We start from the raw sequence: 25,924 nt of genomic DNA, 5'->3' as shown, positions 1-25,924 counted from the left end.
AGGCCACAGTTTCGCCGGCATTGTAGCTGGCTTCTTGAGGTCACTGAAATTCAGTGCGGTGGTATCGTGTGTCTATTATACACATCTGTCGAAGGAAGGCGTCTTCTCGTTGGGCCTCATCGAAGAAAGGAGGCTTCTCATTGCTCCGTCTTTCCCGGGGGTTTTTCTTTTTCTCCCTAGGTGGATTGAGGACTCTTTCATGAATTGAATAGCTGGTATCCGTCTTCCCTGTTTGAAGATGTTCGTCGATTTCATAATCTGTATCACTTCCCTAATGAGGCGTGGATAGTATCTCTTATCTTTGGTAATTACGTTTTCGTTGTCGCAGTCAACGTTGTGAGTGGTTCTATTCCAGATATGCTCAGCTATGGCTGACTGGCACAGTTGTTGATTTCTTCGAATTTACTTCGTCTGCATTTCAGTGACCTGAAGAATGCCGACAAAACTTTTTCCTACAAGGATGGACGCACGTGGCGCATTTTCCATAAACCTCTTCGCTGAATCATCACCTCGCCGCGAAAGCCTAAACAAGGATATTGATTGTAAGGACCCCCTGTTATGAAGGGCTTATATGTGCTGTTTTCGGTGGGGTGAAAAAAGCTTCCGCCTGGACTATTCTTGTTTCTTTGCAAGAAATATTAATGCATAATTGATATTTCGAAAATAATTGGTCTTCAGGGACTCCAAAAACGCCAACCAAGCTTCTTTAACCCTGATGACCAATTTGTCCAATTCCAGCTTAGTATTTGTATGTATATGTATATTTTTAAGCTTGTATTAGCGATGATCTCATGAATGGAACTCTTGCCTAATGATGGATAGCAGTGAGAAACAAATCTGCACTAATGGCTTTGCTGTCAAAGAAAAAAGAGACCTCTAAACCGAATAATGCAAAATTCTATTAACGTCCGAGTTCTTACTTGTGTGAGCGATAACATTTTTATTTTTTAAGCGAATCATTTTGGAAGTTCATTCCGCAATAAGTGGAATATTTCGAATGATCGTATCTCCGCGTGATGCACTTTTCCTGATCTCGTAACTCTCCCGAGTTTCGTGGAGTTGAGTTCTAATTATCTCCATTTCACCATCGCAGAGAGAATCCTCCTGATCATGGAAAGTCCCCCCTCTCCTTCCGCCTTCTCCCACCCCTTCCCTCTCCAACTCTCTCCTCACCCCACCTCCTCATTTTCTCTCCCGTGTCTTCCTCCCGCCTAGTACTTCGTAGTTTCGACGTCAGATCTCGCTTCCGCAGCCCTTTTAGTTGCGAGGACGCTTGAGTGTTGTCACGCGCTCATGGAAGCTCTTTACCTCGCTATTTTTTTCGCGCATACTCTGTCAAGCTCTGCGCATTTGTTTGCCCGATTTTTTTTGTTTTCGTCGCGGTTAACAACTTTTTTCTTCGCCCGTGTGTTACGATTCTCATGCGTGCCAACTTTTTTCTTGTTTCTTAGTTCTATGCCGATAGAAGTCTGAGTTTTTATCTACCACTCGTAATTCTTCTAATAACAGCTGTAAATTTGGATGTTTCCATTATAATTAGAAAACTTTCAATCGAGTCCCGTTGTACCATGGAAGATTTTGTGGTGATTCGAATGGTGCCATGATTTTAAGAGACACGTAAAATTGGTAACAATGCATTTAGAGGCAAGGGTCAGTTGTTCTATACAACAGATTTTAAGCAATGGCATTGTAGCCTTTAAACGGTGCTCCATTCGCTTGAGATCAAGATTAGTGACCTTTGTATGAAATTACGTTGAATTTTAATAATATCTTTAACTAGAAAGGTCAGTAAGTGAATTCTAGATTCCATTTGATTCCTTTAATGTGTTAATCACATGCGGAGTTTTCTTAATGATGTCATTAATATTTTGAATGGCTCGGTATTGCTGAAACAACTTTACCCATATTTTCTATCTTTCTTTGATCATTTCATATTTTCCAAAACATTTTTGCGACGCTAACCGTGTTACATCAGAACCCCCTACCAAAAGCATCCTGCTTATGCTCGAATGATTGTGGGAATATTTCAATCATTAGTAGTGAAAATGGTCTGAATTGTTCTGAAACCATATACACTTTTTGAAAAATGTGAAGAAAAAAATTTTTGAGTGGAATGTTGACCGATAGCACAACTTACAATAATATTACTGAAGTCAAAGTAAAGGTTCCCCAGTAACGCATTGAAAATGGCGTCATGACTCTCATTTGTATAGATCGCCGTTGACCGATCGAGTGGAATTAGAAGTGATTTACTGCGTGTTTATCGGGAATATTAAATATCTCATCAAGAAACACGCAAGTTCATCTTTAAAAAAAAAAGGTAAAAATTTAGTTTGGTGGTATCAGCTTAATTCACTGGAAGCCGTATTCTTGCTGTCCATTTCATTTCATTTCTTTTATCCTCGTGAGGTGTAATTTAGGCCTTATCAGACAGTTTCGAGGAGATAATAAGGGATAAATACCTTCACTTGGAATTATGAGTAGTCACGCCTTCTTGCGTGCGTTAATGCGCTAATTTGTGGCGTTTCCTGTTGGAAAGCTGCCATTTGAATCGACAGGGACTAGAACTCGGGCCTTGGACTTAATTTCTAGCCATTTGTTTACTGGCAGAAATAACTCTAAGCCATCCAGCGAGCACGCATAGTCTCTAGTTTGCCTTGTCAAATTTAAATGCCTCATATTCCTCTTGTAACTTCTTTTCGCGGAACTTTACGTAGTTACACGTATCGAAATACGCGCCTAAATTTTTTCTCACAACTTTGATTCCAATCTTAAGAAAATAGCACGACGGCCATAAAATTTGAACTTTTATGCATAAATTGTCCGTTACCAGCCGTGCCTACGGTTTTAAGTAATTGGCTCACCTGACGTCTAAGCAGCTATTCAAATTTTAATCCCTCGTAATTCTTGAGTCATTTCTCTTATCGTAACATTTTTATTCGAGTCCTGAAATATCCACAAGTTTTTCTTCCTTTCGAACTTCATACAAATCGTGAGGCTTATAATTTTTTTTTATTTAGTCCAGTAGTTTATTCTTTGGCTTTTAGTTATTGGTGATCTGATTTCTTGGTATGCCATTCTGTTGTTACTCCTCTCTAGTTAAGTTATACGATCTTGTGCCGGTACATTCTACTATATTTTATGTAAATAATATTTTCTATTTTTTATAGGTCAAATTTTTAATGGCTTAAATAATAAACTGCGAGTCCCTATGCGGCTATAATTGGTGTGTTTATTCGCCAATGTTCTACGACAGCTTTTCTTGCATAGATCTCATCAATTTTTACGTTTATATCTCACAATCAAGCGACCCCTGTAAATTTTCTCGAAAAATATTTTTTTTCCCGTGATGAGAATATCCGCTGCTATTATGATGCAATATATTTGGAATTTTTACTCTAGCTTTATCTCATGACTCTCATTAAATTTCCTGTAAAATTTTTCATTTCGTTAATGGGGGGTTATATTATTTTCCTTGCGAGAACTTTTGGTTTAACGTTTTACTTAAGGTCATTGCCGCAATGAGAATATACTGCCTTAATTGCGCACGGACCGGCATAGAGAATGTTTTTGGTACTTTTGTTTGTACTCTTCTCAAAAGGTTTTCTGTTACTTTGAATAATAGTATTAGAAAAAATTGAAGGACAATTTATTCATTAGAGCTTAGAAATTTTAAACGATATTTTTTACCTTAAGTGTCATCCATGGATATAAATACTCGACGCACCTAAATTACATAGTGAATTTTCTAGTTTAACCCCTGTCATTATCCGTTATTCCTTTTCTCGGAAATAGTCATCTTCCGTTCCTCGCAAAACATATTTTAGTTTACTTTCTTCACTAAGCCTTGACGTACCTTTGCATAACGCTGAAGGCATGCTACTGAAGTAAACTTTAAACCTCATTTACAAATTTTACCGAAACCGGGTCGGTACTTTAGTAAATCAAATTGTGTGGAAGGTTACCATTTTATTTTATTCTCATAGATTAAAATTTTAACTTTAAATCTTATATTTTCCTGGCGGCTACAGTTTGAGTTAATCCAATTCTAACCGTTCTTAATGGAGACAAGTTTGCTTTCTCAGCCCTGATCCCAGATTAAACGCTCTGCAGTTGTTCACATAGCCACCGTGGCAAATCAGAACGTGCTGACTGCAGTGCCGTCTCGGAACTACGAAAAGTGTAGTTCGCCCTCTCAGAAAACCTCGTTCCCCTTTCTTGGCTTGCCTCGCTTGGCAGGACATAACCACGTCTCCAAAATCCAGCTTGGGCTTTAGCCAACTTCAGCTCATTCAAGAAGTTTTAAGCTCTCGATGCGTTTTGTGATAAAAAGATTTTTCGTTGCCTCTATGCGCTGGAATCACCTTTATAATGTGTCGAAATTTAGTTGTAGATTAAATCCACATTTCCTTTGGAGACTGTTTGTGCTCGAACTAAGAGGAAGTAGAATCGCAATTTTAACCGCTCATGTAAGTGCCAGTTTTGTTGAATTCGTTTCGGTTATTCTATTGTATTCGCCGTTCCGCCATGCTTTGAAACTTCACATCGTATGTGTCACCCTGCTTTGTATTTCATACTTTTTAGTCAAGACTGGCCTGCAAACCTGTGCGAGTCTTATAAAAGTAAGTGAGGTTTTCCTCGATTATATTAGCCAGCATTTGGATTAGATTACTACGGAGAGATGCAAAGCGGTGCGGTTAATTTCCGAACGTGTAGTCGATTGTGGTTTTGTGAAATATTTAAGAGAATGTATTCTTCGGGATAAATAATTCCCTATATTTCTTCCTTACACTCCCATTATCGGTACTGGCTGTGAGTATATGTATTTAATTTACGTTAGAAATTGATTTGCGAAAAGTCGATTTCATTTTTATCTGATGCCCTTCGTAATTTTTTGGCCTTTCTATTTGTTTTTGTGTGATACAATTTAATGAAATTCCTGTCCTCTCAAATCCAATAGGAAATTCCTGGTTGTATTCTGTTTGAGTATATTCGTTATTGATCATTTACCTCCGTTTGCGTAAACAATGTCCCCAGTGTTAATATTTGCTAATAGGTAATTCTAACAAGTTGAGATCGCTCTCTTTGTCCGACTAATCCACGGTTTTTGGACCTATTTGTTCGTCGGACGTAGTAAACAGTACACAGGAATGTGAGTCAGTTCAGCCGTTTTTCATCACTTCAATCGATTCATAGATTTTTTATGGGAAGCAGCTATCTGAACCTTGGCTATCTAAAGTTTTTCCATTATGCACAATAAGGAAATTATTTATTCCAAAATTCTGCTGGTCATATTTTCTGCGTAAGAAGATTTTGCTTATGTAGCACTCTACTAAATTATGTCCAGTCAATTTCTCTCGTATTTTGCGAAAAAGCAATGGCAGAAGCAACAGTTCCTCTGTGGGCCGAATCACGTATTTTGTTTCTTTCTCATTGCGCCTCCAAATATACGCGGGTAGACGTGACATAATGGCTGTCGTTTTGTATTTTTATTTTTTTTATTTTTCTTTAATTCTTTTTACTTGTTGAATCGTAAATTATCGTGAGTTTAAGTGTTCTTTTTATAAAAAAAATAGATTTGCTAATCTCTTAACTCAGCAAATTAAAGTTATTATTTTCGGGAAGGATTTATGTGAAGTACTTATTCTTAAAATTGCCTGCTATTGCATATTTATGCGTGAAACATGCCCGTTATATCAGAAAGCTTTATCCGATTGGTAACGCTGCATCTATCAGCTTAGAACATCTATTTTGAGATCCATGGGTTTTCCCTTCGAATCTTAATTTAACCTGTCTCAAGTCTTCGGCTCTCGCCTCGTTTTCACCGTCGGCCTCACTTTCCCGAGATTTAAAATCAGTCTGCGACTGTAGAGTACGTAGCAGTAAGTGGCGTCGGAAATTACACCCTCATTACCTGATGGAATGAAGTCCTAATGGCCGTCTCCATTTTCTCCTGCGAGGAATATGAGTCTGGGATTGTATTTCGCCTGCTTCTATCCTTCCCACCCCGTCTCATGACCTAAATTAATAAATTCCCACCAGGTCATTATGCTCTCCTAAAAACGTCACTACGCCTTTTTTCATCACCTCAGTCACGGACTAATTCATACTTACCCCTTACACGTCCCCCAAAGACCAGCCGTCATTTCTATTTTCTTTTATTTTTCTTCCGTGACGATTTTTCTTCCTGCCCACTCCGCTTCCTTCGACCAGCCATCATTTCCATTTTCTTTTGTTTTTCTTCCATTACAATTTGCCTTCCTGACCACTCCGCATATACGCTTCCAACCCCTCTCGGGCTCGCCCGATATATCCCCGGCTCCCGAACCGCGCGGCCAACTGACGTAGGCCTATTCGACCATTCCGGCGGATGGGTATATGGACTGTTTCTAGGGTGGGGACAGCCCCATTTGATGGTGGGGAATATTGGAGGGAAAAGGAGGAATGGCTATACCGTCTTCCCTGGCGGTGAAAACCTTGGGAAGTTTTAAAGCTATTGATTTTACTCGGCAGAGGGGATACCGGTCGACTCTCCCGCAGGGAAGAAGTGCGTCGGAGCGTGGTTGGTGGCAGAGGGGATGGGGACGGGTGGGGGAAGAGGAGAGGGGGTTTTACGGGAGTGGGAGGGGCACCCCACACACGAGTTGGACTCGCTTCAACATCATTTCGCTCAAGTTTTTGCACCGTTGACCGCGTGCGGTGATCCTAGTCAGTCGCGTGTACCACAAGGTCCCTTCCACGTTCGCGTTCTTTGCAGTGTACGCGCTCGTTCTGTTTGGGACAGTTCATATATCCCGCTTTGAAAACCAGTGAATCCCGTGTTCGCACATCACGAGCGTGTCGAGATGGCTTCGCGGAAAACGGTCGTGTCCACGACTTCAACCTTCCTCAGTTCGCGTTCCTCGCCGACCGCCACGTTCAGGCGATACACCACCTCGAGGATCCATCTGCAGTCTACCAATTTCGCTTCCCCCCGAGTCCACGTGTCCGTAAGTCGTCCAGTGTCCGTGCATATCACGCAGTCGACCGTGCCGACCACGGTCACGCGTGTCTCGTCCTGCCCGTGCCCCCGCAACACGGATCCCGTCATACCCTCCGTTCCTCGAGGCAAGAAGCCGGCGGACATCAAGCTCTGGGCCAAGCGACTTCAGCAAGAGTCTAGTAATGGTAATGTTTTGTCGAATTCTTAGTCCATCAGTGCCGTATTAAAATACCTTCTGGGGGATGTGGATGGGGAAGATTAATGTAAAGTGAAGTAACTAACGTTAAGGCCGCTATACACGGTGAATGATCATGCGAATGAAATCATTCGCCGTGTAAAAGTAGAGTAGGTTTTAGAGAAGGTGGCAGTATTTTGTGTAAACGTGTGACAGGTAACATGAATGTCTGTTCCACAGATTTTTGTTAACCGACCCACTCTTCGGCAAACTATATAGGCCTGTTTACACGGTGCATTAATCCGTACCTACGAGTTTGTCTAAATTTTCTAATCCGACCGCCCATCCCTCGCGTAGATGAAGTATAAGGTATGGCAGAGTAGAGTCTAAAGTTGTAGGGATAAGAGCTAAAATTCACATGTTACTACCTCAGATTTTGACCACAAGGAAATATGGATCACCTGGTCAAATTTCAATCAACCTAACACTTAATTGACTTCATATATCCTGATTTATTTTTTATATGAAAGAGCTAATGGGAACAATGTACCTGAGTTAATATCTATGGTAGGCAATTGCTGAAACGATGGAAATCATAATCAATTCCAGCAATTTTTTATTTCTTGATAAAATTTTAACCATAACCGTCAGCTCGGAAAGAACATTAAAATCTTTTTTTCTCGTATTCGGCTGTGTGCTATCTATGGGCCGTAAAAAATGTATTTTCAACTTATGCCCAACGAACACCGAAGAAAAAAATTATTCCCTTCAAAAATATAATGTAATATAGTTAACGATAATGAGACCCGTTTGCCTGTTTGGGATATTCATTGAGCTAAAGAAATCTCTCATGTAACGAATTTTACCTCGTTATTCCAGTTTTGGACGGCTCTTTGTTCTCTGATCGAATACCCAGTTTCTCGATGCACTATTTTTTGGCGTCTGCTTTGCACGTCTCAGCCGACGCAAAAAAGTGCTCGTGTGTTGACAGTCTCGTGTCCTACATAGGTATTTTTTGGACCGAACAAACTGCAAATTAGGTCACTTCCGTCATTTGTCTTAGTCCCTCACAGCCTCATGCGCGAATATTTTCGTCTCGTTCCGCCTTTAAGATTTTTATTTTTATTCGCCCCTTCCGCTGAACTAGTTCAAGTCCAAAGGGGCTCATATCCTTTTTTTCCGTTTTCCACGTTGGAAATCTTGCTTATCGTCCTTTCAAATTACGCTTTGAAACTTCAAATGTTTTTGTAAGTTCATTAAATTGATGCGAGGTATTTGGGGTAGTAGTTTTTGATGTGCTGCTCTTAAAATTACTTTTCTTTAAAGAAAATAATTTCAATGCTTGTGCTCATGTCTGGTAATGCTTGCCAGGAACTTTTCAGAAACTTTGCCAGGAGCATTTCAGAAACACGATCGCTATGGAAAATATTTGCATGAAATATAGAACTAAAACTACTTTTAATGCTTTTGATGTTCCTAGTAACTTCATCAATTTGCTACTGTGTGTTAACGGTGTATGAATCTGCCGATGGATTATAATGAACGAATAATGTATCCATTGAACATTGATGAAAATTTGAACAGGCGTTACAGAATTAACCGACTTGAAGGTTGAAAGTTGAAATTTTTCATCTTTGTTTGCCTAAGGTATTTACCGCCTTGGTACCAGATGAAAGTAACGTATGAGGTTTTTTTTACGATTCCAATAACCCAATCGTGAATATTGTCTGCGGCAAACGAGGCCCTGACGGTGGTATAATAACTCGTTTTTATTGATTTGCCTTGTCATGCCCGAACAAAGCGGTTTGTGTTTTTCTGACCACTTGTTGTGTCTGTGGGTACTTAAATTGCTAAGCGGGGCATTGATGGAAAGAAATGGGATTAGTGCCAAGTTAAGGAATAGTATTCTGTGAGAAATAGGTGTACGATCGTGTAAATGGCTGATAATACTTTTCTATTCGTAACTAGTATAATCAATTGATATATTTTTTAAGTTAATAGGTAACAATTGCTTTCAATTAATTGGCAAACGAAATGTTTTCTTCAGTTATTTGTTTTTTATTTCTACCGGTTGATATATTTTTAAGGAAATAGTTAGGTACGTAGACACGGTACTCTTACTCTGCCAACTCCTTGTGTAATTGAGAGCTTGTTCTTATACCGTTTGAACTATATTTTTATCGTTGATGTAGTCATGATAACTTCGTGGGGAAAGTTGCCAATCTTTGACCGCCATTTAACCATATTGCGTGAAATCTTTTCTCAATCGTTGTAATAAATTTTACTGCGTATTATTTTCAAACACCTCTATGCACCATCTTCCGTAGATATCTTAATACCTAATAGTTAAGAAGTGCTACTATTTTTATTTCAGTCAGTGGCCCTCAACAATTGTAATATTTATTTACTATATTTTATCACCTCCTTCCGATAATGGGTAGTATTCTTGGATACGAAAATAGGTGTTATTTTTTAGTAAAACTTTCTTTTTGTAACTGCATTACAGCCAACAGGCCATTTATATATTTCTTGGAAGCCTTTTTTCATTGTTTTTGCTATAATAGGTATAAATGAATGAGATTGAGAGCTTTGTTATTTTACATATATTTCTGAGAAAGGACAAGGTTTTATTTTTCATTTATTTGAAATGAACTTATATGGAATAACAACCTGAAAATCTACGTAAAAATGTTTCTCTCTAATATTTAAAATTTCAGCAAAAGTGACCGAGTATCTACTGGCATTAATTCATTAAAATATCTTTAAGATGAAAATATAAAATATTGGGTAGCTAGAGTTTATTTACACTTCATATAGTGATTATTAATTCTGATGTATTTAGTGAAATGAATTCAGTTTAATTTCAGATTGAGCATAGTAATTTATTAAGCTAATTCTTTGATGAAATTAAAATATCATTATTATGAAAAAGGCAGCAAAATCGTATGTACGTAAAAAAAATGAGGGTTCACCTGGAATCGTTTTAATTAAAACATTATTTGTCATTCAAGCATTTTCTGTGTGTTTGTGTTTGTTGTTCTTATGCACGTTGTTTGTGGTGATCTTCCAGTGTTGCGTTTGGACCGCTTCCGTCTCTTGGCTGTTGTGCTAGAAAAACTATCGTCATTTAAACGTAACATGACACGGACAAAATGTCGGCATGCATTTCTGTCTCATCTCCTAACTATATACTCTTTAAGCCCAAATGACGTAGAAACAGAAGAGAAATTGATATTCAGGTACTTAATGCTCTTATAAAGAAACTATTGCTCCCTAATTCAATATCATCCAGAGATATTGTTATCATTTACTTTATTTTAGTGTATTGCCTTCTAGAACTCTTAAATCATATTTTCTATTTTATCTGCATTTATCTTTTGAAAGAGAGAACTTTTCATGAAGTTTTAATGAATAAAACTTAGTGAATATCCATATTCTAGTTAGCCTTGCTTTTCAAGGATTATTGTTAGTTTTACCTTTCTTACGAAGCGAAGTTGCGATGTTTTTAATGCCGTGCGAGTCACTTAAAGGTTTTGTAATGAGTGCTAAAGCTGGATAAAAACAATATTTGGCTGTAATTAATGTGAAAGTACAAAGTTCTTCTTTCTTAATTTAATTATGAATCGCTTTCACCAAGTTACGCCTCAAACAATTAATATTTGGCTGTATCGAAACTCTAATAGTCTTCGACGCCATGCCATCTGCTGTGCGCAAATTTTCGAACCGCTATTATTTTTAATGCTGTGAATTTGGTTCATTAGTCCTGTTACGAGCAGTTTTAAAGGAGTAAACGGAGAAGAATGGAGATCAATATCATACTCATAACGTATTTATTCCGAATTAAGCTTAAAATAGACCCATATTCTGAGAATTTTGTACTAGCGATCCTCTTAGAGAAAGTCTTTATTCGAAGGAATAAAACTGGTTAAAAATCTGTGTGTTTAATTAAATTTTATCTCTTCTTCTGGTAGTAGTACAGGCAGGAACAAAAAATACATATATCATATTTTTTAAATCGTTAATCAGTATTTAAATATTACCCTTTGCCTATAAACGTGTCTTTGCAGTAATTCGTTCAATTTTACGCCTTCTTCCAACATGATTCCCCCGCATTTATCACAGTGGTAGTCATAATGGAGAAACTAACTTGATATTTTCGCAGAAATTTCATTTTCATTCACTCAACACGTTTCACCACGAATTACATGCACGTGCACAGCGTCAACGCCTCGAAAACTGAAAGAAATGCCGTTCACTAGTTGGAGGCTCAACGCTTATAAAAATTTCTAGTCCCCGCCGTGTAATATTTTTTTCTGCGCAGTGAATAACGCAAATTAATGCAGCTACTACAAGTTCCGGAATAGGAGGTGCCAGGGAGGCGCAGGTACTTGCCTTGTAATCTTGTATCGTCTTTGACCCGCGCTAGGCCTAAAAATAGCCTCGTACCTATCGTATTTTCCGAGGATTTTAGCGACCGTACCTCTGCGAGGAAAAAATATCTCAAATCCCGCCCGTCTTCAAACGCTTCACTTAGCGTCTCCACACGGAGTACTCTCGCGATTATTTTGCTGCTGGCCCCAAGTTAAATGCTCCCTGTAGTCTAATTGGATTTTCCCTTCGGGGTGCACGAACGATTTACGCTGCCGTTGGTAAAACCTGACTCTCTTCTACTGGCGAAACGAACATTTTGGCTCGGATGGGTCTTGGCCGGACTGCAAGGAGATCCTTTCCGCTCCTCACGCCTACGAAGAGTGCTAAGTATATAACGCTTCCCGGCCAATATGAACTATGAAAGATTTTGGAGTGGCTGAAGGCCGTTTGACAAGCGGCTTATTTCAGTTACTAAAATCTGAATACGCGATACCCGACCCGTTTTCGCTGCCAAGTCAACTCTTCTGCGTCCCTTGAACTCGGCTGTTGCCTTCGAGTTCTCTTCGTATGGCAAATTTTCTTAATTATTTTAATAGTAATAATAATAATAAATTTGTTGTCCTGGCATATGGAACACATGAAGTATATATTACATAATTGGACTCCCTAATTTGACAATATTCGATAATATGAGTAACACGAGAAAAAAAATGCCTTGTAGAATAATTACAACAAAAGAGTAGGTGCAGTATAAAACCAGTCATCAAAACGAAACAAAACTTGTCAATGAAGAATTATGTTAAGGATATGTGAAGTTGAGTCACTAGTTGGTTGATCTTAGTTAAATTCGATGGCATCAGCACTCGATCAGGCACTATTTGAAGTTCTTGCGGGCCTTTAATTTATTTAATATCTGATTTTTGTGAACACATTGCGTTCGGATGGGTTGCGTCACGTCATTTTTCCCGGATCGTTGGGATGGATGATGAAGATTCTCGTCATTTAGGCCTGTCAAGTCAAATAATTTTAAAGCAAACTATTGGTATTTGGTATTACGTTTTCAGTTTTTGTTTCTTATTTATCATGGATGCGCGTATCGTTATGCTTGATGATATGGTAAAGTTATATCTTAAATATTAGCTTTTTCCCCATATTTAAACTATGGCAATTCGCCCAAGTTTTTTTTATCTCAATGCCTCTAGCCAGGTACGTTGTTTCTCTACACACGCAACATGTTCATATCTCCGTGTTTTCTTTAAGTATCACCTAACGGTTCTCCATATGTGCTGAAGGGTTGATCGGGGTAATTATGCTGTTGATGGTTATTAAGGCCGGTGTAATTACGGCGGACGGTTGCAAAGGGTTATGTACCGTGAAGTGATAGGTTTTCAGGTTTCTCTGAGCATTAGTCCCTGATCTCGTGTTTTATGTATAAAAATATCACGGTGTTCTAAATCTCATTACGCTCGTTAACGAAGCGGGTCTTGATTTTTTCTTTTGCTACAGGTAATACTAAGATATTTTCCATATCATATTGTTGTCCTTAGCAGCATGTGTAGCGTTATCAGAGCGATCAAAATATCCCAGACTCATTGTTATGTTCCTTTAGCGTTTTGTTTATATTTCCATCCGGTTCGCCAACATTACTGCAGTCACAAGAGTAATGTTGGCAAGTGACCCGATAAGCCCCTTTAGTTTGACATCTGGAATCGAAAGCGTCGCGCGTGTAATGAAACCGTGTAAAAGTGAACGAATCTTGTTCTTTTGATCTTGATGTCAACTTTTTTCCGCCGCGGTTTATGCACCTTATCCATTTCACTGCCCCTCTCTGATGATGATCCAAAATAAACTGCTCCCCGCATTCAGTCTGGCGCCATCCTATGGGAATCCCAAAATCGTATTGCCTACGTCACAACTCGAACCCGTGCCACAAGTGTTTAATTTAGAAAATACAAGCTGTGTCAATCCGTGCTCATAACTCTTGTAGCTGTTTTTAGTTCAAGCGATTTCTCGACAGAGAAGTGCATGTATATATTCCTGCTCTCTCGTATTGAAAAGTCGTTCAATTTCCAAGGTTACCGTAAAAGCTATTACCCAGTCTCCCACTTAAATTCTAATTTGTATGTGTTTCATCATTTGGTTTTCTTTTTTTCTGCGTATTATCTGGAGTATTCCATGCGGTAATACTGGTCGTGCAAGTGGTTCGTTGCTGTTGAAAAGACAATTTTTGCACCTGAATATTTTAAAAGTAACTTATCTCTTCAATCATCCAGTATTCAAGCGTTTCACGAATATTTTAGCCTTTTTGTAATCCCATCGATTCATGGCCTTTCAGAGTGGAAGATCATTTACTTGTGAAACGGAAGAAAAGGTATTGCAGAGAATAGAGTTGTTAACTTTCCTTTTATTACCGCAACTTGGGAACTCTCATTGACTCTCGTCAAGCTAACAAGTGGAAAACTATTTTTTCCCTCTATTGCGTGACAAACGCTACCACCTCTATCACATTATTTTTTACATATTAATGAAGGTTTAATGTAGGATTTAATTTTTAAATCTTTAAACCATTTCAGTAGGTTTAGGTCACATTTATAAAATTATAAAGCATTGCAGGAACTAATGACTTTGTACGCAGTCACGCGCACGGGTGCAAAGTTAAATACACCAAAGGATGAAGTTCGCCATGAAAAAATATTTGACTCACAGCCGGGATTCGAACCCAGATCTCCCGATTTCCGGTCAGGCGTGCTACCACTTACACCACCAAGCCATTTTCTTGGAGCGAACTTCGGGATGGGTTTTACCGAACAAGATGTCGACGTCAAAAGTCCACACTGTGGCACATGTGGCGAGGGTCGTGCTTACTAAGCCACTGTCGGGGTGAGAAACCCTTATTTTGCCGCTGGTCTCCGACGATGAATTTCAAAGTACTGCTGGAACAAGTGACTTTGTACGCAGTCACGCGCACGGGTGCAAAGTTGAATGCACCAAAGGATGAAGTTCGCCATGAAAAAATAAATATTAAACATACATATAAATATTAACATGAATATAAAATTATAATTAAATGATATATCAAACCTCCAGAAAGATGCATGTCTTTATTTTGGGCATACGCTCCATCTTGAATGATATTTAAACGGATGGCGTATTTTATCCTAATGTCGCTGTTTCTTCGAATTGAGTGCAAGATGTATGTATTTTTAATTTGTGAGATCTAGGGTTAACTTAGTCTGTAGTAGTCTGGAATAACCTTTGTGCCACATCTCGGAGTAGCTCACAAGTGGGGCTTCCGTGATGTTCGTTTCTCTCAAATCTTCATAAAAAGGGATTCGCCACTTAAAGGTTTTATGCCTCTTGAGATTATGGTAAAATTTGAGATGTTAACAAACGTCGCTGTATTCTTTGCCATTTTTTAGCATATATTATCGGTGTAAGGGTCATCGCTACATATTATTAAGTACTTATGCATTAACCCTGAAAATAATATTTTGTCTGGAGCAGTTAATTACGGATTATCTTGTGGTGTTGTCACTTATGTTAAAGGCCAGCCAATTCTAATCGTTATCTCGCTCTTTTGAGGAAATTGATTTTTTTATATTTTGTTGCTCACATTTTCGTTTTTTTTCTATTCTTTTATTCTAGCATTCATTTGCGTGAACGAGGAGTTCCATTATTTTTCTTCGTCTTAAGTTTTTCTATTAATGATGTGACTTTATTTTTCTTTCTTATTTAGAGTTTTGGCGGAAAGTAAGTATACGCTTCGTTCTTTAAAGCTTAAAAACATGCAATCACATTTGTCCTTGTATCTCTTGAAAAACTTACTGTACCTAGACTTCTGCTATCACCTCACTCATTCTGCTTGAGTAGCCTTTATCAAAGAAAGTGCGGTATATACATATACTCGAATTAGTCGACTGAGTTGGCTATTTCATTATTTGCACTCATCGATTGCTATTACAACGCCATGCACTCGTACCGTAATGCCCTTGAAAAAAAGGTGTGTTCGCACTTTTGCTTAATGTTTTCATCTCAGTTCTGGGCAAAAAAGGAATTTCAGTGCGAAGCGCTGTTTTATGGGTTCCTTGTCACTGCTATGCATTGCAATATTTTGAATTGCTCTTTCATCACCGGAAGAAGCCATAGGTAGTGAATATTTCCTTGATTCGTTTCAGAAGATCGAAAGTTTCTGCTGGCAGAGAGCGCTTTCACTTTTTAAATAATTTTCCTCGATTTAATGATTGCTAATTCATGATTACGGATTTGTTGATGTGAAGTTAATGGTGGTGTCATTATTACTCACCGTAGCCACAATGTTTTACATATTTTGCCTACGTTTCGATCTTCTGAATTGTCTGCGAAATATTATCCTTTTACTCTGTAGTTCTACAATCTTTGCTTGATATATCTTGGCTTTTGGCTTGCCATACACCTATGAAAATCCCAGTGGAAGGTGGTGTTGACTTTTCCATTCCTTATTCTTAAATTATTCCATGTGAATTTGATATCAGTTTTTGTCTTTAAATGAAAACTGGACTTTAATATTTTCAACGAAGTAATGAAAAGAATGTTAAAGTATAAGCATTTTGATTTTGTGATTTCATTACTACATTTACTTGGATAATTAATTTCTTTGAATCACAAAACTTGTTCTGAACGTTTTCAAAAATATTTTGTATTTTCTGAGTATACTACTAAATGTGTACTGACGTAATTATTTTTGTTTTCCAGGAATAAAATGCCCGGTTTGCGCCAAGTTCGTCCTACCTGACGACATCGAATGTCATCTGGTAATGTGCCTGACGAAACCCAGGCTCAGTTACAACGGTAAGTGATAAATTTGTATGGTTAAAACCGTTAATTATGGGGTTAAATTGGAGAAGAAAATAATGGCGATGCTGTTTGTATTAATTTAGTGGGACCTCGCACGAGAAAATCAGTTTTCTAACGGCCGTTTTACACGGGGCACGTATTTGCACAATCTGACGTATGTACGAAGGTGCAGTCAATATTGCGTCGTGTAAAGCGGTGAATTGCTAGAACACATGCGAGAATGCGTGGACGTGAGATGGCAAAATAGCCCCTGTTCTAATTTCGTTCATGCATTCGCGCAATTCCACGCCATTTTAGAAATTAATGCAGCTCCAGCCTGCGAAATTCCGTGCCCCGTGTAAAACGGCCGTAATAGCGAATTTAAGAGGACTGCAGAGAGGAAGTCCCAGTCCTCCCGTAGAAGCTTGTTTTATTCTGCCACTTAAAATTAGCTCCTTTTTAATCATTCCTCAAGTATTTCCACAGCGCAGCCATGAACGCAGAACATTCAATTCTTGTCATTGTGTACGGGAGTATTTTCAGCCGTGTAGAATAGTATTGAACTGTAATGAACTAAAAATGTATTTGATATATTTTACCATCTGAAATATGAATTTCGGTCAACAGCCTTTATAGTAGTTGACTTTCGCGTGAAATTCGTATCCCTGTACCCAGGGCCGAAACTTGGAGTTTTTTCAGGGGGGTAAAAAATTTTGCCGCCCGCCCTTCTCTGATTCCCCCTCGATCCCTGCCTCCTAAAATATAATACATCCCTGAGCTATTGTTTTGAGATGCGGTAGTGGAAATTACACCCTGTATGTTTGCTATTAAGAAGTTTTATTAAAATAATTGTTTAACAATTGTTAAAATAAATGCTTCAAATTTTCCCGCCCCCTTTAATCTACCGCCCGGGACGCGTGATCCCCGCCCTAGATCCGCGCATGGCTCTACCGTAAGCCTCGCGAGTTATTAATTTTGTAAAATCATAGAAATGAGCGGTGGGTGACGGCTCTTTTTGTGGCCGCCCGGAGAATCCTCTTGTAAATTTCAGGATGTACTCCAGAAAGCATCCATGGTGAAACGGTATCCTTTTTTTTGCAGCGATATCTCTGTTCTAATGCGAGGCTACGCTACGCTGAAATATCACTTTGTTTTTATAGAAACTCTAGTTCGCAATTTTGCAGCTGCCTAAGGGGAATGTCACTTTCAAACCAGTTCGTAACTAGTGAAATGTATGGTCACGTCATGGTATAGATTCTCTTAAATAGGGGCGGGAATAGTGCAGTTTTTGGGGCTAAGTGTTCGATTGAGGATGACGGTGTGTAATCTAAAAGCGAAGTCAATAATCCATTGTTTGTGGAGTGAAAAGATTTTGAAAATCGTAAAAGAGGTGATTTTAGATTAGGAAATAATGGAGTTAAGTCTTTTCTGATATTATTGCTACTAATGATCTATGGAGCACCGAGGATTCTTCGAATATTTACAAAGTGCTAAATGAATCACTTAGTAATGATCCAAAAACACTTAAATTGTTCCGACCCGGGGTTTTTACTAATATATAATCATAATTAAGTTATTTATAATAACTTGTGACATTGATAATTACGATATTCTAAATAAAATTCACTAACTCATGATTAACTTTGTGGTATTCCATTATAATTTTCTTGGATATTACACAATTATTTGTACCACTTCTTTTTTACAGAGCGTGACGTGGGTTTCGATGAATTATTATCACCTTCAGACGAATAATTGTGTAATATCCAAGAAAACTCATAATTACTATATTCTAGTTGAAACAGTAAAAGTTTTCGAGGAACATTACTAAGTGGTTCATTTAGCACACTAGATATGTGGTTCCACCAATTGAAGCCTAAGCACGTGATATATATTTTAATATTTAAGTTTTCTGTTGATTGAAGACCGTTAAGGTGGCTTGCCGCTGCGTTATACCAGGCGAAGTGTGAGGCTTCGAAAGTCGATGCGGGGTTCCAGTTCCATGATTTGAGTGGCGTGAGCGTATCGTGAGCGCGTGAGTGGCGTACACTACCGGCTCCTGCATTTTCGAAACTCTTCGGCCAAAGCACGGCTGCATTCGCCGTCTGCCGCAACTGGGAATATGGAGCAACGGAGCGCGTGTAATTGATGGCCTAATGAGCGGACTTCTCGCGTGTCTGCTATCCCACGTCAGGCCTTTCCCCGTCTTAGCCTTTTCCTGTGTGTGTCTCTCTCACAGAGGTGGAGAGTGAAACGGGAAGCACCAATTTTCGGGAAAATGCATCCATTTCTCGGTGTGTTCGTTGGGGCAGAAATACTTGCCCCATTTTTCCTCTTTTCACTCTTACATTCTGGGCTAAAATTGCTGCACGGAGACCATTCCGAACGGCGCCGCAGCCATTTATTGACTAGGTACCTAGTTGTAGCTTACTTTTATTTTCCTTCGAAACGTGCCTAGGGATACGAGGAAAGGTATCTTGTTGTTGATGATGAACGGATCGATGATGTTGTTATATATTTATAGTGTTTTCTCTTCTGCACTGGTTGTAACCGTAAGCTTGATTTACTCTGGAATTTTTTGTAGTTTCTTTCTCAGGAACTTGAGTAGCAATTCAAGTTTATGAAAAGTTTAGTTGGTACTTACGGGTTGCTCTTCTGACAGCTGTTAGTTTATCTGCGATGCCTTTTAGTCTGACCTCAGAGTATCTGAGAGTCTGACAATGAACTCCAGAGCAATGCGTATGTGATTTTAATACTAATGAACTCCAGTTATTTTCATGTAGCACTTTTTTGAAATTCCCTCACGAAAATCCATAATGCAATTATATGCCTGTCTTTTGCATCAAATCATTTTCTGTTCCCCGCAACAAACATCACTTACTAATGGTATCAATTTAAGCATTTAGCTTGGCAGTAATATAAAGATCCTTTATAGCAACTAGTCGGTAACGTGCTTTCCTTGGCGTAAATAGCTATTGGTAATAAATTATTTGGACAGTCCACCAAAAAAATTTAATCCTTCCTTGAGTTTCATACTTTTTGCCTACTCTCATTCAAGTATGAAATTGTCCTCTAAACTTGAGTTTCTAATTTTTCTTTTGATTATTTTTATATTTTTATTTAATTGTATAATAATGCTTTGTTAGGTATAAATAAGTATTCTCAAAGCAATTGCGGGTTTCCTGAAACAATAGTAATTGAAATATCAATCCTTATTTAATTCATGCAACATAAGGTGATCTATTCTCCATTTCTATCTCATCTTATTTCTTTAGCGTTGGGTCTTATTATCACTTTTCGGAATTCTTAAGATTGTTTTTGTGCAATAGTTCTACTTGTTTTGTGCCATAATGGGCACTTTCTCAATCCCTCCGAGACTCAACCCCTCTGAGACTCGACCCCTCTGAGACTTGACCCCTCTGAGACTTCACCACGAGGAGACGATTCGCGAGCTCCTGAGTACCAGTCTCGCGAAGCTCCAGAGTACGTCGTGCCTGGCTGACCCACGCGGGCCGCTGATCCTCGCGTCCTGTGAACTGCTCACAATTTATAGTGAATTCCCCAACGGTGTCGACCCAAAAAGGACGGATCTGATCGGTTGGTGGTCGATTATCGTAAGTTAAACAAGAAGGTAAAGGCGGATTGTTTCCCCACGCCCAATGTCGAAAATGCCTTCCAGTATTTGGGTAAGGCTAAATTCTTTTCTATTATCGATTTAAATTCTGCATTTCATCAAATTCCTCTCTCGTCAACGGCAAAGCAGTACACAGCTTTTATTACACCACTCGGTCTATATCAATATACTAGGCTGCCATTCGGTCTAACGACTTCACCCCAAATTTTTTGTAGGTTGATGGATTTGGTATTGGGTGACCTTAAATATGCTTGTGTTTTTCCTTATATTGATGATCTGTGTATCTACTCGAGGGACTTTGAGCAACATCTGTTGGACGTGGAAGCAGTGCTATCCAAACTGAGGGGGGCAGGACTCACGGTACATCCTGACAAGTTAAAAATGGCCCAAACATCCATTGCATTCCTTGGCCACAGAATTTCTGAAGGGGCACTTATGGTGGACCCAGATCGCACTGCAGCAATCAGAGAGTTCCGCACTCCGAGATCGGTGAAGGAGGTGTCACGTTTTCTTGGTATGTCTTCTTTCTATTCCAAATTCATCCCTAACTTCGCCGAATTGTCATCACCGTTGACTCGCTTGAAACGGAAGGGTGCTGTTTTTCGTTGGGACGGTGAGCTGCAGGAAGCATTCCAAAAGTTAAAAGAGTGTTTAACTAATCCACCAGTACTATCTCTCCCTGACTTTGACAAAGAATTTCACTTGTATGCTGATGCCAGCCAAGTTGCCCTAGGGGCTGTGTTAAATCAATATTATGATGGTCATTTAAAGCCAGTTGCTTATGCTAGTAGGATGCTCAATGATCATGAAAAACGTCTGCCCTCTTATGAACTAGAATCTATGAGTTGTTGTTGGGCTGTTGAAAAATTCCGGTCATACGTCCAATTTAAACCTTTTCACTTGTATACTGATAATAATGCCTTGACTTGGCTATTCAAACATCCTAAGCAGCTAGGAAAAGTGGGGCGTATGGTCTTAAAGTTATCTGCCTTTCGTTTTGTCATTCACCATGTAAAAGGCAAGCAAAATAGTGTTGCTGATTGCTTATCTCGCCCCAATGAGTCTGATACGGCTTGCCAGAGCTCTCTCTTTCTGCATCATGTCCCTCTCTCTTTTGTAAATATTCGTGAGCACCAAATTTCGGATGCTGGTCTAAAGACCATTATTGAGGATTTATCTAGAGACCCAGAGTCACACCCGGGCTGGAAGTTAAAAAACCACCTTCTGTGCCATGTCACAAACAGAGCTGAAAGGCCCAAAATTGTAGTACCGCCTGCTATAAGGCCTATGTTATTTAAATATTTTCATGACCTTCCTACCAGTGGCCACATGGGTATTGCCAAAACTTGTGAGAAAATTGGACGTCAGTTTTGGTGGCAAAATTGGAGGAAGGAAGTCACTGATATGGTCAAAAGATGTCACTCTTGTCAATTATCGAAGCCTTTAAATCGTCTCCCACAGGGGCAAATGTCTTCTGTTCTTTCAACTTACCCTTGGGAGAGAATTTATGTAGATTTTGTGGGTCCTTTGCCCCGTAGCAAGAATGGCAATGAGTATGCATTCACAATAATTGATGGATTCTCAAAATTCACTTTCATTGAACCCATCAGGAGTCCAAGTGCCTCCTTGGTGGTTAACCTGTTGTCAAGGAAAATATTTCCCAAATTTGGATATCCAAAATTTCTTGTGTCAGACAATGGTTCTGCTTTTAAATCAAGGTTATTTCATGATACAATGTTTAAGCTTGGTGTTTCTCATGTTTGCACTTCACCATATTATCCGAAGGCAAACCAAGCAGAGAGGGTTCACAGAAATTTGAAATGCGCCCTCTCGTCTCTCTGTAATAATTCTCACAATAAATGGGAGGAATTTCTTCCTGATCTGTCTTTCTCGTTTAACTCAGCTCGTCATTCTAGTATTGGCCACTCTCCGGCTAAGGTGTTCTTGGGTCGTGAGTTGCCACACCCATTGAATAATGTCTGGGAAATCCCCCCTGAAATGTTCAATGATGGTATTGATACAAACAATATGTCTTCCTTTTGGTCTGAGGTACTAAGTAATTTGAATAATGCACATCAGAGACAATCAGTAAGGTTCAATAAGATGCACAGTGATGTTCAATTCAAGGTGGGAGACCAGGTACTTCTCAAAACTCACCACTTGAGTTCCAAATTAAAAGGTAAAACTGCCAAGCTATATCCAAAATGGGAAGGCCCATTCACAATTGTTAAAATGCTTACTCCTGTCACAGTAGCTTTGAAGGTGTCACCAAGAAAGGAGAAAATTGCACATGTTTCTCATTTGAAGGCCTACTGTAATTAATCCAGTCTACTTGGCTAAAACTATCGGATGTCATGTCTACTAATTTCAATCTTTGTTACTGGCAACTTGTAATATTGTATAAAAAAACATATGTTTGAGTGGTCTATTAATAATTTACTGAAAATATGAATAATATCTCAAATAATTTATGATAATAAGTGAATAATATAATGAATTTTAGTATTCTCTACACCGAATTGGTGTGCAATTGGTATTGTGTTACCCATCTATATGTCGTCACATACACCAGATGTCACTTGCCAGTCACTCTTGACTGATTCCATTTTTTCACAAATTTATGAGAGCATTCATTCTGTGAGTGGGAAAATTCACTGTTTGCCAAATGGTGAATTCATTATTTGCTGTTTATGGGTCATGCCATTAACCCAAGTTTATTCATGGTCAATACTGCAGCCAACTCGCCAACCCAAGTTATTGGGGGCCTGATTTTGAAGTGATGGGAGCAACCCAGGGATGGTGTTAACCCAAGTTGGTTACTAACCCGAGTCAGCTGTTTGCTCGGGAAGATGATATTTGTTCATGGCTGATGGCCTGAACACCTGCAATGCCCAGAATGGGACCTGTTGCCACTGATGGAATTGAGATTCCTGGCACAGATGGCTTATGTCAAGCCACAGTAATTGGCGTAGGGGGGTTGCGTTCCCATCGTCCGGTTGGCTTGCCTTCCGCAGTCAGCACCCAGCAGTATTCTGGCTGGTATTTTGGGGGGATTTATGGGGTTATCCTGTCTGTCGACAGAAGAATTCTAAATATGAATTATCAGCACCCAGCAGTATTCTGGCTGGTATTTTGGGGGGATTTATGGGGTTATCCTGTCTGTCGACAGAAGAATTCTAAATATGAATTATTGAAATACTGAATACTTGAATGTTGAATAAGGCTGTTTGTATAATTGACCATTTAACCTCAGCCATTGACTTGTTTTTATTCCCCTGTTTGCGAGCTTCTCAGTAAAGCTCATTTAATTCTTGTCCCACATTTAGCTGAATGCTCTCTGTCTTTCGATTCTTTAACATGCAAAATTACTTCCACGTTTCTTCAAACCCAGTATGGCACTGGCTAAGTAATATTTAGAGCATTTTGCTGGATGATTTTATTCAAATTGTTTATATTTTGCTTGTAATGCAATTATTTATCTGGTGTCTACGACATATAGTGGGCAATTGTGTTTTCTCTGATCCACATGTGGTTAAGCAGTGGACAAGATAGTTAATGTCATTTGTAAATGGGTAAGATGCACTCTTCATCTCTCACTGCCTCCTACTTGGTTCACGACTGATTGGTACCATCTCATCTAGTTTCTCGATGGTTACCTTGTGTAATTTTTCAGTGATGTATTTATACTGCATCACTACTTTTGAATTCTTTATATTCTCACCCTTGCATCCATGTTATCATGGGGAGTTTATGATGTCTATGCTTTTTGATGTCTGGTATAGTGAACCTTAGTTTTTCATGCTTTGGCCTAATCAAGTAAAAAGGTTTATGGTTCATTCTAATTAGTTTGTGTCTCACTGACATGGAAGAAAAGTTGATAATTGTGTTAATTCTCTTGTTCCAGTGAATATTTTCTTTGAATTCTTATCCAAAATGTTTGTAAGACGGTAAGTGTGGATCAGAAAAGATCTCCTTAATGGAGCAACAAAAGAAAAGAAAAAATGTTATAACAATTAATGAAAAAAAAAAAATATAATAAAATAAAAAAAAAAATGTATATTCATCAAAATTGGTTAAAAAATGAAAGGAATAAAATATGAATGAATATGAAAAAAAAAAAAAATACAACAAAAAATATAAGAAAATATCATTACAAAGATTGAATTATAAAAAAAAAAATAATAATATAACAAGGTCCACACTCGTCTATCCTATTTTCTATCTATTATGTAATGATTTATCACTAATGTTATTGTTAGATTTGTTTGATCTGTCATGATTATTGAAGTCTGTGACAATATTAAGGACTTCTCTAAAAGTCAGAAGTTGATTATTTCCTTATCATGTATCTTTGTTGTTTGCCAAAGCAGTATATTGTGTAAAATTAGGCAGAGATGGAGGCATCTAAATAATATGTATGTTAAGGGTTTCTTGGTAATTTCTAAACTATCGTTTCTCTGATAATGAATGATTACGTTGCCAATATTGTATCATGAGTGCAACGATAGTAATTCTAATAATAATGTCTGTTGAACAATTAATATTTGCTGATTAACATATGGGAACTCTACAATAATGTAATATGATATATCGAGGGGTTGGATTGGTCAGAAATAAATGTTTTTTCAATATTATTAATTCACTTATTTGCTTATTGTTCAGGGGAAGCTCTTTATTGGAAGGGATATCTGTTCTGGGTGAAAAAGTCTCACCCCCATCTTTAGTTCATTTTGTTCAAAACACATCAGTGGGTGGATGTGCCATAATGGGCACTTTCTCAATCCCTCCGAGACTCAACCCCTCTGAGACTCGACCCCTCTGAGACTTGACCCCTCTGAGACTTCACCACGAGGAGACGATTCGCGAGCTCCTGAGTACCAGTCTCGCGAAGCTCCAGAGTACGTCGTGCCTGGCTGACCCACGCGGGCCGCTGATCCTCGCGTCCTGTGAACTGCTCACAATTTATAGTGAATTCCCCAACGGTGTCGACCTCTTTACGGCATGTGTGAACTTCAATTACCCTCCGCCACCGTCTACCCAATTGTAAGGTGAATCGTCAGCCTGAAACCTGTTTCCCCTCCTCTGCCTACACCTCCCCTCTCACGCCTGCTTCGAGCGCCGCCGCGAATCTTGCAAGCGGTCTGGCGCTCTCTCTCTCTCTCTCTCTCTCTGCTACTGACCTCAGACAAGGAAGGAACTCTCGCTCTCGGGCCCGGCTTCTTCCCATCGGCAAGAGTACATTATCCTCAGGCAATTTAGTATTTTATGTATTGTGCTCCTAAAGCTTACTTGGTTATTAAATGTATTATTACTGTTGGAAATCAACCATATTGTTTGTTAATTTTTCACTCCTAACCACCTATATTCTCGTCAATTCGTTCTCGCGACGTGTGTGCGTTGCAGTTTTAAGAATCCTATTAATCAATGTCATCACCGGAGCTTGAAGGGTCGGAAATTTTTTTACGTTTTCAATAGAATGTTTTTCGTTTCGGATTTTTATCAACCTTTTTATCGCACTTCTCTAATTGATGCCGGAACTTGAGATCCTCAATTTAAAATACCCATTACAATTTTTTCCTCGGGTATATTTAGCCTATCGGGCGTGATTTTCGTTACCTTTTTTGTGACTAATTGGCGGAGAATCGGCGCGGTGGGCGTATTTACTCTCGATCAAAGGTTTTTTTACGAATGTGTCCTTGAATGGACGGCTTCCGAGATACGAGTTTTATTTCAGGGTCCTCGTGGCGCATTGCTTTCATTGGTGGTGTATCCTAATGTCGCGTCAATGTCAGGAGAAGGTCAGGCGATATAGTCGGGGGCCTTGTGTGTACCGATTTTAGTCCCAATGACCTTGTTATTGATTGATTCCCGAAAATCATGGTTGAGGTGATTCCGCACCTTTTAACTTGTCCCCGTGCATGGTCGCCTTAAGTCGATATGCAAATCGTTG

General features: G+C 38.9%; 1 protein-coding gene across 1 annotated transcript in view; it reads left to right on the top strand.

Annotated features, from left to right (window-relative positions):
• LOC124164377 (MOB kinase activator-like 2) overlaps positions 1-25,924 on the top strand; it is a 238,349-nt gene that overhangs the window by 152,144 nt on the left and 60,281 nt on the right. The window contains exon 3 of the mRNA XM_046541686.1: positions 16,260-16,355. Coding sequence (XP_046397642.1) covers positions 16,260-16,355 — 96 coding nt within the window. The remainder of the gene's footprint in view (positions 1-16,259; positions 16,356-25,924) is intronic.

Source organism: Ischnura elegans, chromosome 8, assembly GCF_921293095.1.
Source record: "Ischnura elegans chromosome 8, ioIscEleg1.1, whole genome shotgun sequence".
NCBI lineage: Eukaryota > Metazoa > Arthropoda > Insecta > Odonata > Coenagrionidae > Ischnura > Ischnura elegans.
Note: the sequence above shows the minus strand (reverse complement) of the source record. Positions and strands in the feature narration are given on the sequence as shown.